Here is an 18938-nt window from a genome sequence, read left to right on the forward strand (position 1 = left end):
ATATCTTTCTTCTTGTTATGTTGTGTTGGCGCGGTTTTATTCAAAAAAAGTTCAACATGTCTCTATTAAACTTAAAGAAATTTAATATTATTGTAGCAGTTAGTAAAGATATGGGCATAGGTGTGAATGGTGACTTGCCCTGGCGCTTAAGGTATGGTTCTGTTATATTTCTAGTTCAATCAATGCATTTATGGCCCCAGATACCTTCTAGATAGGCCCTCCTGGCTGGGCTGATGGGGTCACGTCTGCGATGGTATTGGATTGCATTCGGATTCGCGGTTCAGGGACGATTCGGCCCTGAGACGATTCGGCCCGGGACTATTCGGCCCACTTTTGGTGGGACGATTCGGCCCACTTTTGGGCCGAAACATCCCACTTTGTGGGCCGAAACGTCTCACTTTAGACCAAATTCATATTCATTTTTTTTTTATTTATCAAGTTTTTAAAGGTGTTTAACAATCCGTATTTTATTGATATTGACAAAGTTGATATAATATATATAATAAATTACTAAAAAAACGTAATTTTATATTCAATTTATTACTTCGAAAACCTTGTTTATTTCGTGCATTCGCCAAGCGGCCAACAGAGGGCGTAACTTGTTTACATCGTTCGCGTGACTAAAAAATGATTATTTTCGACAATGTTTTCAAAATGTTTGCTTTATTGCATCTTTATCCCTAGTAGTGCTACCCCATAGTCTCTCTGAAAATAAAGTTTGGGGAAAAAAGCTTATTTTATGCTTATAAATGCTTATCAAAGCCGATAAATGTAAGTGTGCCGAATCGTCTCAGGGCCGAATCGTCCCGGGCCGAATAGTCCCGGGCCGAATCGTCTCAGGGCCGAATCGTCCCGTTACCCGGATGGGCCAGGTGGTAACTCGAGCAGGGCCTAGCAACTAGGCCTCGTCTTCTTCCGTTAGTTTTGATAAGTCATTTGATATATACAGCACTACCTTTATAATATAAGCATAGGCCTAGCCTATGTATTAATATTATCAGGTCGGAGCCTAGTGGTTGTTGTGATGGAGCAATAATAAATAAATAAAACAATCAACAATTTAGTTTCTACTAACTAGGCTTGGCCTAGCTAACTAGTCGCTAGCCTAATGGTAGTAAGCCTACCTAGGCTACTGTAGGCCAAGCCTCTACGCCTATATATAGTAGCAAATTAGAATACTTATAAAGCTTCTTAGCCTTTTCTATAAAACATGACATATATATACATCATGATATTTGTTACTTGTTCACAGAAAAGACATGAAGCAATTCAAACTACTAACTTCCAATGCTACAGTAGATGGTAAAAAGAATGCTGTTGTGATGGGTCGTAAAACTTGGGATTCTATACCAAAGAAATTCCGACCTCTTCAGAATCGAGTCAATGTTGTTTTAAGTAGAAATTTAAGGTTTGTGAAATGAAAAGACATCAAAGTTGTGTACTCATACACTTGTCAATTGTATGACCCACTATACGACCCCCCGGGAGAGGTGAGCCATGTATGTGTCAAAAAACCCAAATGGTACGTCACATCAATGGACAATGGTGTGTCAATGTCTGTCACTTTATCACCCACCTTATCATGGTCACAATGTGTCATTGTTCAAAATGCATCATGGTCAACTAAAGGTAATTCAATTTTTTTACCCGGGGGTGCGTTATGTATTCATAAGCCTAAGGTATGGCGCACCTCTCCTGGGGGTCGTATAGTGGGTCATACAATTGACAAGTGCATTAATTAGTCTTTCTGCAGGAAATAGTGTATTTATTACTATTGATATGTGATGTTCAAATTGAATTTGAAATGTTCAGATGAATATTTAGTACACATGATGGCCAATTTGCTGCTGCTTAGTTCGCCCTCTACTGTACTTAAAAAAAAATTTAAATAATGTTCGTTTTATTACAATTTTATTACTTTTATTTTAGTGATCCACCGCCTGGTGCAGACTACCTCTGTGGCAGTTTAGAAAAAGCCATCAACTTACTTTCCCAAGAGTCCATCAGTGACCAGATTGATCTGGTGTGGATCATTGGTGGAAGTGAGGTCTATAAGGTGTGTAAGGCTTAATCATTGCAATTCATAAAATGTGCTTTGTTGATCATATCTGGTACTCTCAAGATCTCAACATCAGAGGCCAGATTAATCTAGTGTTAACCACCCATATCAATTTCTCAATGCAATATTCTTGAAAAGGGATAGTTAGGACTGTGATGCATACCAAAGTGGTGTCATGGACATAGTATATTTATTTTTATTCTTTATTCAGGTATAGATATTACATGGTCCTGTTTTTTACACCAATAGATGTGTAACTAATAAAACTGTAAAAATCACAAAGACAACAAATATTTACAATGTTTTATAAAAGGAGTGAAAAAAAAAAGGGGGGGGGGATACATAAAATGTAATTGGTCAAAACAAGAATGACATGGGTTGTAAAGCTATGTCTACACTATCCAAGAATAAGTGCCCAAATATGGTAGTGATATGCCCGAATATGGTAGTGACATGACATCATCATGTCCATATATGGGCACATCACATTTTTTGTCACATACAGTTTGATAGTATAGACAGAGCTTTAATATCTGACTCAACAGTACAAGATGATTTCATCAGTGGCTTATCATCAGTTTCATTCTTTACTTTATTTATATTATTAATTTAGCATGTACAAATTAATTTTCATTCTAATTTATAGGAAGCTATGAAATCTCCACAATGCCACCAGTTGTACATTACACGTGTTGACAGCACTGTAGAATGTGATGCATTCCTTCCGACTATTGACAGTTCAAAATATACAAAAATAAGGTATTAAATGATGGTTTTAATTATAGTGAAAACACATAAAATAAACTAATAGAAATTTGATTTTACTAATACTATAAAATTTAAAACAAGAGAGGATAAGATTATCTACAGGTCAAGAGGTCAGTCGGAGTCTGTTCATCTAATTTTCTGTCGGCACGGTCTACTATATGCCTCAATTTTTGTTGATGCAAACTTTACCTTAATTACATGCACCATCATAGAAAACTTCATTCATCTGTTTTAAAAAGTGTTTCTTTTCTTTAGTTTACCAAATATCGATGAAACAGAGCAGGAAGAAAATGGTATAAAATTTAAATATGAAGTTTATGAACAAACCAACATTTAAGAGAATGAAATCTCTGAAAAAGTAGAACAGTATAATAGTGGTACATATTTTCAATCGGTTTTTTTTTTGTTTACTTTGGTTTTTTTAATGATTTTTTGATATTTTTTATTTTTTGGCAGCCCACCACAAGTTTACACTTTCTGGGGTTCGCCTCTCTTATTTAAAATTGTTTTTTTACAAACACTGTTAATTGAAAAGAGAAGAGAAATAAATGTTCTGAAAATGTTAAAAAAAATGTAGGGAATGAGCCAAGCACCTTCTGAATGTAAGTGAAGTATAATCACACCAACATTTTGTATCTATGAGGTAGGTATTGAAAGACTGTTCTACTATTTCTGTTGTTCAATTTGAGCTTAACATGTTAAATAGATAACAATAACATCATCAACATGATGGTTATAAATACGATGGTGTCTCATGGTTGCTGTCGATGTAAATTTGTTGTAAATAAAAAAATACAATGAATGTATTGTCGTAATCCATTGACTAAACAAGAAAAGCTGTACAACAATGTACACTGAACTACTACTAACGATAGTGAAATGATAAAAAAGAAATAATGATCATGATGTAAGTGGGAGTTTATATGTTTATATTAATAATGACCAAAATACATTTATTTACTTTTTATAGAGTTGACACCCAGTTGAAATAAATAATGTAAAATTTTTATATTAGTAATGATGAGTTAATAGGATTGGTTATAAAATATCCACGAGGTCTCATCAGCTCTGGTAATTCCTACACCTTATCTTGCCTTTCAATTCCCAGGCCCAGATGAACATTATAGTTGTTCTTTCCCGAGTCTGTGCACATTAAAAAAGATGTACAGTATAACAATTGTCTAAAGTGTTTTTAAATGATTGTGGCGTTTTGTTCTAGTACCAAGATTATTCCATTCGAGTAGAGTAATGTACACCTATACTTTTTTAGTACACAATTCACACTTTAAACAAACCAGAAGCAAGAATCTCCATAAACGCAATCTGGAATTTTCTTGTGTCATACCTTTTTCCCACTGTTATGCATGATAAATGTTAATTAACGAATGATCGTAATTAATGTTCAAGATTGATTGATGCTGTCATTTTACGAATGATTGATTGTTTCACATGATCGGTTAGCGGTAAAGAAATGAACCAACCTATTTTATATTTAATACTGAAAAAGTGACGGTTTATGAATTAAGTATTCTTTCTTTTATGTAGGGCAAGTTCTTGTTCCCACACTAAATCTAGGTTACGTTAGACATGTGTAATTCTACTGCATAATCTATCAATTGAATTTACATAAAACACAAAGTGCACCCTTTTTGTAAATTGGATATAACAATAACTAATATACTGTAACACTTTTACTATTATCTATCGTAAATTTATGTTTATTTTGTTTATTAAAACTAATATTGTCTAAATGTGTACTTATTGTTAATTTTTTGGACAAAAGTCTTTTTTCCAAACAATAAAAAATATCTTCGGTAACACAATACCTTTTGTGCATTTGATGTGTCTAGCCTCATACAAGAAACATGTTTGCTTCCCTCTGTTGTTATTGGCAAAGTTTTTATATAAAAGATAAAACCGCTATTCAAACACGACCTTGTTTCACACGTTCTTTACATCTAAAAGGATTATATTCGATACATTGTTACCCTTTATTCATACCCAATCCCAGGATTCTTTGGTAAAATTCTGGCACCATATCTCTTATGGAAAAAAAAGCATGACTTTTAGTACATGATTTTATTATTATTAAGCTTATATTGCATCCTACTAAAAACAGGGTGCCTAACAATACTTAAACTACTGGGTAAAAAGAAAAGTCTTCAAATAACATTTAAATAGAGGTGCTGAATTTGTTTCTCTCACATCAACGTTCCAGATCAGGGCCGTAGGTGTCTGAAATTTTCAATTTTCACCATCCCAATTCCCCAGCACAGAGATTGTCATATTTTTATATTATATTTAAAGCATCTTTGCCTCGTCTGTTTTTAGCCTCCGCTACGGCCTTGCAGATGCGTGTATCAGCGACAGAAAAAGTGCCTTTTTGAATTAGCATGATAGTGACTATAACTATTAAATGCAATTAAATAATGTAAATAAAATAGTACTCAACCATTCAGTTATTACTTGTCAAAGTAATAATAGAGGAAAGAGAGAGGAAAGCACAAGAATAATCACATGCAGTTTTATTATCTCTTCCTGAGGAATATGGCCCTCATTTAGAGTGCAAAATACTTTAAAATATCAAGGTTATTATAATTAAATTACATATTAATAGTTTCCCTTAGGTTGTAGATCTGCATTTTGCTTCCCTGGTCAATTTACAAGCTTTTAAATCTGATGTGTTCTTAATTACATTCATTATTCTGTGTGCATATTGTACTTGCATATGCAGAAGCAACTGTCATTCAGTAATTTGACTTGCAATGAAAATTTAAATTTAAAAAAAATGAAATCTTGTTGCCACAAATGAAAACTCCTTGTTTAGCATGGCTAGCAATTTAAATTGGTTTGATCAGCTATTTCTTGGAAGCTTATATATTATTTTATATGACTTTGCAGGCATAGAAACCCCAATAATCTAAACTGCCCAGTGATAATAGTGAAAAGTAATTATTTTATTTAGAAATGGTGAAGTTGAGGAAATCTGTGAGAATGAAAGCAAAGCTTCCCCAACTGAGATTCGAGCCCGGAATTTTCTGCTTGATATGCAGACACCCTACCATTAGACCAGTAGTGCTTTCATGGGATGGTTCAAAATCGATTGGCTAGCCTTGAAAGAAATCAAGATTCATTTGTTTTTATACTTTGTCTTCTCTTCCTGTGATTGATTGCATTTCATCCGTCACATTTATTAAACTTGTTACATATACATCTTCAAATTTAAATTTTAAAGAACAACATTTCAAGTTCAAATCAAATTAGTTATTACACAGTGTGTAAATTTCACTGTTTCAATTAGTACCTAGTAGGGGAGAACATGAAAGAAATCCTGAAAAAAAAAAAGCTTTACTCCTAAAAATTATGTAAAAAATGAATGATTTTTCACATTTTATTAATTTAAGTTTTGTTTGCTATTGTTTTAACTTTGCATTTGTAAACCCCTTTCTACTTTTGTATTGTTTAGTTCTTTTTACTTTTTTGACTTTAGTAATTGTTTTGTATACTGAAACGGCCTTGTTAAAAACACTATATTGTATATATAAGTGATCAAGTTTTATGTTTTCAAATAAAGTAGTTATTATAAGGAGTTTAAGTTGTAGTAGAATTTGCATTTATCATTCAATTCAGTGGCACTTGTGTACTTTTATCCAAATGTATGCTATCACTGGAACAACTTTTCAAGCATTCAACATTCAGGTTTTTTGCACAGACCTCAACGATATCAATCCATTATACGCAATTGTAATAACTTATTAAGAATGATGTATTATCTTACTAAATATTAAAGTGAAACTCATTAAAAAATATATTTATCTTAACTTCAATTTACCCATTTATTATTTGCTTTACCTAATTCTAATATTTCAATTATGCGACCTAGATTTTTCCAATGTCGCCCACGGGACTACGAACCTGTTATTGCATGTATTACATCAGAAATCTTTTAATGTCTCGTCAAGGAGTAACAGAGAAATGAATTCATGCGTAGATTGAGTGACAGAATGGATCACAAAGAAACCCTTGATAAACTTAATGGTAAGAAAAAAAATTAGGATGGGTGCAGTCCACTAAATTGTCATTAATATGGGCTAGTTTTTATGTACATTACACAAGAGAAATGCAAAAAAAAGAACAAAAACGATAGATATACTTTTGCATAGCAGGTCTTGAAAAAATGTTTTTCGGTCTGTTTTTTATTAATATTTTAATTTGAAAATTGATCCCAGTTTCAATTTGTTTGAATTTTACTGTAAAATTTCAGTGTTCATGAATGTGATGTTATAAAAAGAAGTATAGCTGACAAAATTCTCAGCTATTAATTATGTTACAAGAACACATGTGTTGATAATGTTGCAGTGATGACAATTGAACCTAGAAATGTCCTTATAATTATTAATAAATATTTTAATCATTAAACCTATATATCTGGATTTTATAATAACAGTATATCACTAACAACTGACTACTGTTTTAACTTTGGGTAACTTGTTTGTACTACTATATTTAGGTCCTGATTCTGCTACATAAAAATAACTGAATAATTTAACCTCAATTTCTTGAGAGCAAAAACAGGACAATTTTTTAGTAAACCGGTTAAATGGCAGAGCAAAAATAGCGGTTAAAAAGACCCATTCAATTTGGTGTTAGAACGCCATTTAACCAGTTGTTGCTGGGCAACTTTTAGCTGCAATACAAAATAACGGTTATTTGATTGACAGTTGCTGACCTTGAGTCAACTACACTGCAGTAACATTTGAATTAACCGCCAGGCCTGACCAATTGCATTGTGGGTAACGCTAATGACTTCTGTCAATGACCACCCACTGATTTAAACAGTTATTTTGGAGCAAATTGAGCAGAAATGCAGTCAATATAAAAATTACATTTTAAATCTATTTTGAAATAAATAGTTTATTCAGCGTTATGCAGCAGAAAGAGATCCTTAGTGAAGTAGTGTACAGTTATAATTAATAATGACAACGTGACTTCATTGTGTTGTTATGCAAACTTTGGATGCCATGGTTCAATATCTATGATTACATTTTAAGATTTAATTGAAAAAAAAGTATTCTGAGTAAGCATAATTGAACTACATTTAGCATAAACACCCCATCCTCCCCCAATTTCATTTAGTACATGTTAAAAAATAAGCTCCTAATTTTTTGTAAATTACTTAGCTCAATGAGATCATAACATAACTATGCATCTCCGTGGGGCAATGATACCACTCTCCTAAGGTCTGAAACACCCACCTACTCCAATTGAAAATGTTCAATACTGCAATAATTGATTCCAATTTACATATATTTTAAAACTTTTGTATGCATAACAGGAAACCAAAGTAGGTCTAAACAGCTTTTTAAATTGCATGGGCAGTATTAAATCATTATAAATGTTTGACATTAAAAACCAATTTTTCATCGACTTGTTTGAATGGTAAGCAGCTATTTCCTTTATCATAAATTCTAATTATTTTAGCCTACATATTGTGAAATTAACCTCCCCAGGCCTGACATTTCCCCTTATATCATCATACAAAATATTGACCTTTTGCAGTTTTACATTCATGTTGTTTAAGGGAAGATATATGCTTTAATCTGTCAAACCTAATTAGTTAGAAAGCAGGCTCATGTACTATAAGACACTGTTCTCTTAATTTTTGTGCTCTAAAGGCTTTCAAACTATGCCTTGAAATGAATGTACTGTAGTTATGTAGTAAGTCACAATTTCAAGTTGATACTGTACGTACATAGAATACAGCATGTACAGTAATGCTCTTCTGTCTTTAAATGAAGCTATACTTAATTGGATTGGTTGTTGAATTTTAACCAGAACACCTGGGTATAACCTTCTACTCATAAATAAAGGTTTCCTGGGTTATACAATGTGTACACTGAACCTCCATTTTAAGTCCTGACATTCCACTATCAGAACTAATGGACTAGGCGATCCTCGAACCTGTTCTGATTTTATGCATCTATAGTTGCAGTGAACCTGTTATAACTGTTCGGTCACTCAACTTGTCTCATAGAAGTCCTCATAGTATTTTGTATATTTTATAGTCCATCAATAAATGTATTCTGATGTAACTTCTTTATCTCTACCGATATGCTGCCCCATGTGGCATTTGATTAGTCCTCTTTCATATAACAATCATTGACCAGTCAAAATATCCAATAATTTACTCTCAGAAATTGATATTCATCACTCCTTGAGGGATACTTGGTGTTAGAATCCGAGTACATTTGTCAAAAATATTGTTAGATGTCACTACTATACTGTTGATATCTGAACTGATGACTTTGTTTTGAATTTGATGACCAATTGATAAATCCTTTGAGCCTTGCTGAACCTGAAAAAGCTAGGGTCACATTTTCAATCATCGTCTTTGCGCTTTTTATTTCAAAATGACAGTACTGTACTTGATTAGTAAAGCCTTCATCTACAGTGTTGACAATTGTTTCTATTTATTCAGACATTAACTGATAAACTCAAAAACTGACTAAACTTGTCTGTAGCCTTCAAATACATTGTTAATAATTCTATTTCTTCAAACATTAACTGCAATATACTCAAAACTGACTAAACTTGTCTATAGCCTTCAAATACATTGTTGATAATTCTATTTCTTCAAACATTAACTGCAATATACTCAAAACTGACTAAACTTGTTTATAGCCTTCATATACAGTACAGTGTTGACAATTATTTCTATTTCTTCAAACATTACCTGATACATTCAAACTGACTAAACTTGGTGTACATCTACACGATTGACAATTGTTTCTATTTTATCAGCATAAACTGATTCACATTTCCGCCCAGATACACTATATCAGGTATACCAGATTCAGATTTGCAACATGGGATATGTACAAACTTTTTTTTCTAGGCTTCAATGTTTGTTTTCCACTTTTTCAATTAAAATGTTAATACATTAGTTATTATACAGTGTATATAACATAAAAATAAATCCTTGTTTCTACAGGGCCTGTTTGTGGCGATATTTAATAAATTTCCTGCAAATAACTCCCCAATAAGGATAGATGAACTATATAATGTTTCTAAACCTCTGGCACTAGGTTAGGATCGAACCCTTATGGATTGGAAGGTAAACATGTTAACCTCCAAGGTACTGTACAGCTCCACTCAATCATGGCATACATTACATAATACTAACTGTAGTTTGTGCGATGAATTAAATTGTAAGTTTAACAGAAAATACTTTGTTTCCTTTTGCAAAAGGTATTTTAATTTTGTTATAACATAAAAAGTTTACAACATTCTAAATACTCTACATAATAATCCCACATAAAATAAGTTATTTTTACAACAATGTTCTATTTATTAAAAAATAAAGGAATTTTGTTGTACTGTAGGTGTCAATAAACACTGTTCTAATTTTAGAACCCCACCCACGTGGGTCAACCCTAATTATTAAATTTTGTCTAATGCTATCTGAAGAATAACTTCAATAAGGAAACTATAATTACATTTTTATTAAATGCAAACAGCTTGTTGACAAGGTAGCACAGTGAGTATCTTTGTTCTTCTATAATCAGGATACAGAAAGTCTAAAAAACAGTTTTATTACACATATTTTCGTCCGTCAAATAACAAAGATATTTCCTATGCTAAAAATGAAGAATAGGGAAATAACTGTACATAAAAATATTAACTTTACTGAGCATTATCAGAAAATGAACATGTTATGTAATGTAAGCCTCTATCATCATAAGCTTAACTACAATTTTGCCAATGTATCCATTAATTTCAGGTTTTTACTTTAAAACCATAAGTATTTACTGTACTTATTTCTATCAGTTTTTTTCAACCTTTATTTAACCTTTAATATATATTCCATCTTGGACATTGGCCAAAAATTTTAAATAAATTAATCTTTATTTTGTTAATACAAAAATTCAGAATATTCAGGTAGATTAATTGTAATTGGCGCCCTCTGTTGCTCATTAAAGTTTCTGGACTATGTTCTATAATGTGCCAACATTTTTGTTAATATCAAGCAATTTTAACATTGTTTATTAAACATTTTAGAAAAACATAACTCCACATGAATATGCAAGTAAATTAGACTATTCTTACTTATATTAATAAAAAGCTTAGAAATAGAACCCAAAACATATATTAGTTCAGATTTAAATAGATTATTGAGGATTAGGTAACTATAAGTGAGCTTGACAAGCCGGAAATCAGCGCATTCATTTAAACTAAAGCAGTAGTATTGAGGGCTTAAGTAGGCCAGGTATCTAAATGAGATATAGGTTTTTAGCTTTGTGTCAGGATAAGTTGGGGTATTCTGACCCGAGGACCAAGATACTTGAACCTTGTTTCTATTGTTATTTTTACTTTAGTCATTTTAATACCGACTTCATATTTCAACAGGGGCCAGTTTCTGCCAATAATGCAAAAAAGCTACCTGTATTATAACGTAATGGTAAATATATAATATAGATAGTATTAATAGTAATTATTAATTTTCTTTATTTTGGATAGAACATCCATATACAAATCATACAAAAAAACAAAAATAGAAACAGTTTCACCAGGAAATTAACAAGATAAGCACCTTCCACAAAACCAACCTACAATATCCAAAAATACCAATTTGCACAAATGCTGATGTAGGTTGGATTGTGCAATAGTAATATAAGTTATTTTTTTTAATGTTTAATTAATAAAAAAAACATGTTTTAACATGAGAAAAACATCAATGTCAGTCACCTTTACAGTCGTTGCCAGCCCAAGCTTGGCCCTTTCCCACTGTTAAGGCAGAGATGATAAAAGAAACCTTAAGTCAGTGAAAGGGAATATCTTTACTTTTTAAAGACCATTGAATACTTGTCCTACTTTACCATGGGGAAGTTTGTAAATACTAATAACAAAATTGTTTACATGTGGGGGAACAAACCCCCCTGGGAACATAAATGGAAGTACCGACAAACCACTTAAACCGCACATCCACACTTCAGTAGTATGAAGGTCAAACCAATACTAAACCTATGTAATCCATTATGCTGTTGACATTGACACTCACACGTGCTGTGGATCAGAGTGTATAAAAAGGAATTCTTTTAAACTGGGATTAAATTCATATCTTTAAAAATTGTTAAAGTTTGGGATAGGCCTGTGAAAATGGCTTTTATAGCCCCTTTCTCACAGAGATATAAAGAAGCCATAAACATTCAGGTATGGTTGTCTACTGAAAGGGTCAGCAACATATCTTTCAGACAGACTGCCTGGCGATGTAGTTGTAGCATAACTAGAATAAAAGCAGGAATTGCACTTATTTCTTCAGAATGAATGATCTGCTGATGTTGGGGTCTGCATAAATGATGTTCTAAATTTGAATTGAAATTCACTTTTCAGTCCTCAATAGGCAAGTGGCTACTTTTATACACAACTTAACTTAACTGAAGTGAGTTTTATTGCTTTTTCTAATGTTTTATGTTGGTATAAAAATATCCAAATGCAGTACAAGAGGAAAAGTACATTATGAATATTTGATTGGTATTACCACTGCTATCTGATATTTGTGAGCCTTCTGTAAACTTTTTTTATGGAATATATTGTTCTTTAAAAGTTGTATTAAAATAAATTTAATAAAGTTTGTCAATGATATTGAATATGAGATTATCAAAGATAAAACCATGAGTTCCTTCCATGACCCAACTACAACTTTTATTAAAAATATAATAGATTAGTAGAACGACACAATAATATTTGCAAAAATTAGATAGTTTTGCTGATTGTGCTCATAATAATATAATAATAATTACGTTATTTAAACACAGAAAAGTAGATCATCAAAGGGTGTTTTTTGTCAAGGTCGTGCAAGGCCACTAAATATTACTTAACTAAAAATAAATAACTTGCTAATAACTTGCACAATATCACACTTTTATTCTTAATTGATTTATTTTTGTATTTCTATTGAAAATGAAATAGTTCTCTTACGGGAGTCGGTCGATGCTTTTACCCCCAGGGTGATAAGGTTGAACGGATGAGTGCTGACATTGATCAACCAAGTTCATGTGAAATACACTAGGGAGAAAATTTCTATTATTGCAAATAAATATCAGAATTTCCTTAATAAAGTCATGATAATATTTCTAGTCATAGAAATAATAGTCAAACAGACTAATACTATTACTGTATATGAGTATAGTCCCAGGGATTATATTTGAGCATCTTATCCTTTAGCTGCTTATTCCAGCTTTCTAAGAAGACTAGGGCAGTTACTAACCAGTTCTTATGGATACTGTAAGCACACTCTTTATTCTCAACAACTTCTTCATACTATTTTAGTTAATATAAAATTAGGAAATATAAATATTTTCTTTAGTTATAGTTGATAATAGCTAAATATTTCTGTATATAATGTATAGTATAATAACACAAATTATTAGTGTAATGGCTACACACATTTTAATTAGAAATACCTGTTATAAAAGCAACCAACAAAATGGAACAGTCTAAAAATTGGTTTTACCTTGTTAACCAATGTGGTGCCTGAATAGTAACTTAGCGATTAGGCCATTGTTACAATAGGTGTTCCTGACATTGTTAAATTAGATGCTTATGTGTGTGTGGTGGATGTTATTTCCCCAACAAGGAAATGGTAGATCCTGCTTGCTGGAAATTGTGCATGGATATGATGGGATTCAATGATATGTAGAAAGAGAACGTATCAGGACTTACTGCTTGTTTCTTATCATTTTGTAAGGTAAGCATATTAGTTGCAATCTTTATTCAATAAATACTTTTTTGTTAAACTTTCAAAATAAAATTATTTTTAATTTAATTGTAAATTTAGTAAAATAGTTGTGTTCATTTTTATAAAAAAGGAACCAATAACTATATACACAAAATAAATACTAACTAGTAATGTTGAATTGTTTACTTTGGAAGCTGTTTTTGCCTTAAAAAGTGAAGTAATTTTACAGTAGTTTTATGATTTTTTTTAAATATACAGTATGTTTATAGAAAATTTGTAATACACTGAAAAGTTAGTAAACTGTTTTGATCACTAGTATTATTATAAATTATACTGGTGTGAGTGTTTTATCTTCAGATCATATGATATATGAAAATATATTTTGAAATATTTGTTGAGCATTTTCAGTAGAGAAATCATTGATTAGTATTCAACAGTCATAAAAATAAAGATATTCATACAGTGCTTGATAAATATGAAACAAAAATCTATACAAAACAAAAATGATTTTGTTTTTAATCATCAAGAAATTTACTTATGTTCCTCAAGGGTCATTTAAAATTTGCATTATCAACTGACAGTAGACACAAGAGAATGTTTAAAAGTCATATTGCAATCCGGAATGCGGTATTGATTGTAAAATCTTACCATTTTTTCAACAAATGAATATTTATAGGAAGTCATAGACATTATATGAAGTAATTTTTATCGATTTGTACATTTTTAGAAATGAAATTTTTAAAGGTGATGTGCTGTCTTATTGCACGTAAAATATATAGGAATTTTTAAAGGGAAAGTGATGAAAACGAATATCACAGTTCTCGCTTTTACCCATGTAACTGTAAATTTATCATGACTTTTCTCGGAAAACAAAAGTTTCACCAAACCAAAAATCTTTCTTGTACTTCTATCGTTGGGTTATGTGTCCCAATTTCTAGGTTTGAATATCTGCAGTGTCAAAAGAGCCCTGGAACTGTATTTACAATTTTCTCTGGATAAATAAGAAATTAATTCCCCCAGTCGTTGAATGATATGCTACATTGAATAGTGTTATGTTTCCTACCAGGGTGTTATCAGTTATAAATATTCATTATGACATTATGCAGGCCCTTATTTTTTTGTTAGGAAATTATCATTTGAATTTAATTAAATGTACAATTTTTTAAAATTATGAATATGAACACAAATCCAAGTGCAGATTAAAGATATGGCGGTCAATAAAAAACAGGATAGGAAGATCCAATACTATAAAGAAATTTTAATTATAAAATCAATCATAATTTAAAATGTCAACTAAAATATTGTAATGCATATTAATGTACAGTAATTAGTATGTGTTATAATTATTGAAGTTGAGGAAAAGACTATTTATCTTAGAAATAAATCTGGATATAAACCTCATTGTTAGACCTTGAAAACTAATTATGAAAAATTATTTTTAGTCTTGCTTATAAGTGAACCCTGATTTGATAGGGCAATTTAAGATTGAAAAACAAGAATTTTAAATGTTTGCATGTTTTAAGGGTTTAAAATGAATTATTTTTTTAATAGACGATCTTCTAAAAAATGTTCTAAAAGATTAAAATGACACTGTAGAATTTCTTTGTTATATTAAAAAAATGTTTACACTCTTAAATTAGTTTGGTCATTGAAAATCAATAAAAAGTTTAAGAATGGTTCTTGGTGATCAAGACCAGAACCAATTGGGTTCTTGAAACCATTTTTAAGGTGTTCTTTTCGGTGGTGTTGGACCAATATCTCCTGCTCAATTGAAAAGAAAAAGTTTATCAATTAGTGATTATTTAGTTTTAATAGGCAATTTAAAAATTAGTTCAGTTATTTTCAACAAAAACTATGAAAATTAAATAATAAATAATTTAACAAACAGGTTCATTTGGCTACATTATCTTTTACATGTCCATGTCGCATTTTAATTGATAAAATAAATTTGTGCATCACATCACGTAATTAACTGACAACGCCGGCATGTTTTTAAACACCCTCACTGGTCTACGAACTCTCTGTCATAAGAAGGATATAGTGTTTCCTGCCGTGTATCTGGGACTGAAGATAACTCAAGGCAAATACATGTTTGAAGATGTTCATAAATAGAATGTGTATATGGTGGTTGAAAGGAGATGTCATCATGTCATGTGACTTTCAGGAGGAAAAGTTTAAGTGACCTCTCTTGATTCAATTTCAATTTTCGTCTCTAATTCTTGTGAGTTTGTTGGAAAGTCTATACTTACTTTACAGCTATGAAGTGTTTCTTCGTGAAGTGTTATCTTTCTAATTCAACTATACTTTCAATATTGACAGTGGAACTGTATCGTACTTATCCCAGATCATAGGTTCAAATCTTGTCTTTCTATTTTTTAAAAATCACTCTAACTGTGCCTTATGACATGACATTTCACATCTTTTTAACTAGGAAACTGTACAAATAAATGAAAGCTGACAATTTTTAGAATTTTTTTAAAATTCATTTTATTATAATGTTTGAACTTTTTTTATTTTTCTAGTGTGAAGACGTGTCAACAAAACCTGTTAACTTTGAATTGTCAAGAAGATATCAACACCTTGACTGCTAACAAACTTGTAGGACCGATTCTGATTCACACTCGTATTTGGATTATATAGAACTTTTTGGAGTTATTTATTGACCGCATTTAGATTGTGAAAGAGATGCTGAATACGACATAAAACAATGACAATGTGGTAACTATAATTTATGCTGAAAACCGGTGATATATTTGGATTAACTGACCGCAAAAACAAAAAACAAAATGACACATTATACAAGGAAATCCCCAATTTTCAGTCGCATACATATTATATTATTTGTTGTGGTTACTCACTCATCTTTTGGAATCACGTTAAACACAGATGCCTATAGCCATCCATGTAAGTATGCTATTTATATTTTTATCATTGTTCAAAAGAACATGCAATCAGTTCCTAATTGATTGAATACATACATTTACTTAGAAATATAATTATGCTAATATTCCCAAATGGTTTGCAAGACCTGGTATTTTAGGAATTACAAATCAATAATGGGAATAAGCAGTACATGGAAAATGATTCAAATTAATTCTTGAAAATGAAGAAAAAAATTGTTATATGTATAGTTTTTTTTTTTCCTGATGAACTATGAGACCGAAAGTATACTGTACTGTAGAATTTACTGACATAGGTATACCTGATGCTTTTCTACTAATCTTGTGATACAGTCAGTCAAAAGTTGGCTGTAAATTTAAAATAACTTTGATATAATACTGTATGTGTGAGAGAATGTTAAGTAAACAACATTGCTACAGTAGACAAAGAATGGTAATAAAACAGCATTAACTTAAATGTACTCTTAATCAAACCAAATGCCCGGTTTCAAAATATAACACAATACCTTAAATACATTTTCAACAACTTTCCCACTATCATAAATATACTTGATTACCACAACAGGCAGTAAGTGTAAAGTTTTGCGACTTTTACATTTACAAAGAAAAGAAAAAAAATCTACTAAAACATTTTACTAGGTTCTACTTAAAGCAATACTGAAATTTAATGGTAAATCCTTGTTTAAAAAATAATTTAATGACAGAATTAACACCCTTTAGAACATTCAGTCGCTTACTTTTCTATTGCCAGCAGCTGAGGCTGTCGTTAATCACTGACTTGACAGCCATTTTCAGAGGCATTTGCATACGTTTTTCTTACTATACTGAAATACTAATCTTTCCTTCAGTTTGATTTTATGATTTATAAATCAGTTAAAATCGTGCTTTTTTATATAAGTATTTATTTCAGTTTGGTTTGTTAATAGTTTGATAATAATTTGTATGCTTTAGATTTTTTGTCTGTCATTTGATACTGTATAAATGTACAAGAATTTCCTTAACAAATTTGTGTAATTTTTGGTCGAAATATTTTATAATAATGACGTGTATTAGTGTATTTTGTTGTTGATCATGCATGCAATATTTGACAGTGAAACTCACAATCTATTATTTAATAGATTCTTTTAACAATTCCATTCTTATTCTCCATATAAAAGCAACTAATAGCCTGAGATATCATAAAACCAATGGTCTGTGATCTATACAACACAATACAGTAACGGAACTATATTTAGTTTTAAAATACGGTAGATACTGTAGACCTACAGTAATGAAAGCCTTTTAGTTATACGGTATATTTTCCAAAATTGTTATTAAAAAAAAACCATTGTTTTAATAGTAGAACACCTTCACTATTACTGTGAGTGTGAGGGAACACTTGTTCAAATGGAGGGCAATACATTTTAACACTGCAACCCACTTCTATTCAGGGGACACCGTGACCCCTATTCAGAGGACGTTGGCGTGTCCTGAAGGTGTCCATTAATAGGGGTTACCGTTCTGCTTTATTAAATATTGTACCTTTTAGTATTATTAAGGCCCTACACCACCAGTTAACAGTGGGGTTGGAGTACAGTATCTAGTAATGTACAGTACTTTGCTGTTATTATAATTAATATTATTAGTTTGAAATTAAAAACAATATTTGTTTTATTTGATACAATATCTAGCTTTTCATAGTTTTAATTGCAGATACAGAACTGTATCCATTTTCTTTTTAAATGTTTATATCTAAACCTTCTTTGGAGACCATTACTAAACTTATATGGAAAGATTAGGCCAATATTCCTGAAGAGCATTTAGAAATTGTATGATATAATGCACTGTGTTTCAACTCAAAAACATTCTTACATATCACATATCTCCTCATAATGTTACTTTACATGCCTTCAGTGCATGTTTTTAATACCAAATATGATATTTTGATTTATCTTTCATAATCCTACCTCGTTAGTAAGAAGCATTCATATTGAATAACTGTATGATAGCCTCAATACAATGAAAGATATTTTGTACTTCAATATTCTTCAGATCCTCTTAATGATTTGAAATTTGCAATAATCTTTAACAATAGCAATAACAATTTTTTTTATCTTTGACTTTCAATTATATTTTTACCCAAAAGCAAATTTATTACAAGAAAAACATATCAGCTTTCTTTTCCTTTAGGTAATAATAAATATTTTCCAATCAACAATACACCACTTTTCTTAATTACCAGCTTGTGGGCTTCAATAACAACTAAGCCCTATTCAAAAATAACTTGCTTTCATCCGTGATTTATTCCATTTTTTATTCTATAATTTTCTTTTTAACCAGCTTGCCTCTAGCTCATACGTGCCTATCTATTGAGCCTTTGCTTCATATCTAATTTCATAAAGAAATACAAAACAAAAATGTTAGTGCTGTAGGTAGTGGCTGTAGTTGTCCTAAGTACAGTAGTATCCTATTCCTGAAATGTAATAATGTAGCA

General features: G+C 31.0%; 2 protein-coding genes across 4 annotated transcripts in view; both read left to right on the forward strand.

Moving 5' to 3' along the window:
- Positions 1 to 25: 25 nt before the first annotated feature.
- On the forward strand, positions 26 to 4578 carry LOC144838732 (dihydrofolate reductase-like). Its single transcript, XM_078694195.1, has 5 exons — positions 26 to 151; positions 1253 to 1408; positions 1930 to 2056; positions 2706 to 2818; positions 3083 to 4578. Exons 1-5 carry the CDS (start codon positions 57 to 59, stop codon positions 3162 to 3164), a joined length of 573 nt encoding a protein of 190 aa, XP_078550321.1. The 5' UTR covers positions 26 to 56; the 3' UTR covers positions 3165 to 4578.
- Positions 4579 to 13497: 8919 nt separating this feature from the next.
- The window catches only part of LOC144838600 (semaphorin-5A-like), a 59307-nt gene continuing 53866 nt past the window's right edge, over positions 13498 to 18938 (forward strand). For 2 of the 3 annotated variants that reach the window (XM_078694028.1, XM_078694037.1), the window contains exons 1-2: positions 13499 to 13574; positions 16088 to 16469. In XM_078694028.1, the coding sequence (XP_078550154.1) occupies positions 16352 to 16469 (118 nt within the window). In that variant the 5' untranslated portion in view covers positions 13499 to 13574; positions 16088 to 16351. Of the gene's footprint in view, positions 13575 to 16087; positions 16470 to 18938 lie in introns of all 3 variants that reach the window. The other variant, XM_078694045.1, reaches the window with a different exon arrangement.

The sequence above is a fragment of the Antedon bifida genome, chromosome 1, assembly GCF_963402885.1.
Source record: "Antedon bifida chromosome 1, ecAntBifi1.1, whole genome shotgun sequence".
NCBI classification, from domain to species: Eukaryota; Metazoa; Echinodermata; class Crinoidea; order Comatulida; family Antedonidae; genus Antedon; species Antedon bifida.

Excerpts from the sequence above, each read along its gene's own strand:
- LOC144838732 (XM_078694195.1), top strand. The coding sequence starts at position 57 with ATGTCTCTATTAAACTTAAAGAAATTTAATATTATTGTAGCAGTTAGT. Across the intron at positions 152-1,252 it reads GACTTGCCCTGGCGCTTAAG|AAAAGACATGAAGCAATTCA; the intron begins GTATGGTTCTGT and ends ACTTGTTCACAG. Across the intron at positions 1,409-1,929 it reads GTTTTAAGTAGAAATTTAAG|TGATCCACCGCCTGGTGCAG; the intron begins GTTTGTGAAATG and ends CTTTTATTTTAG.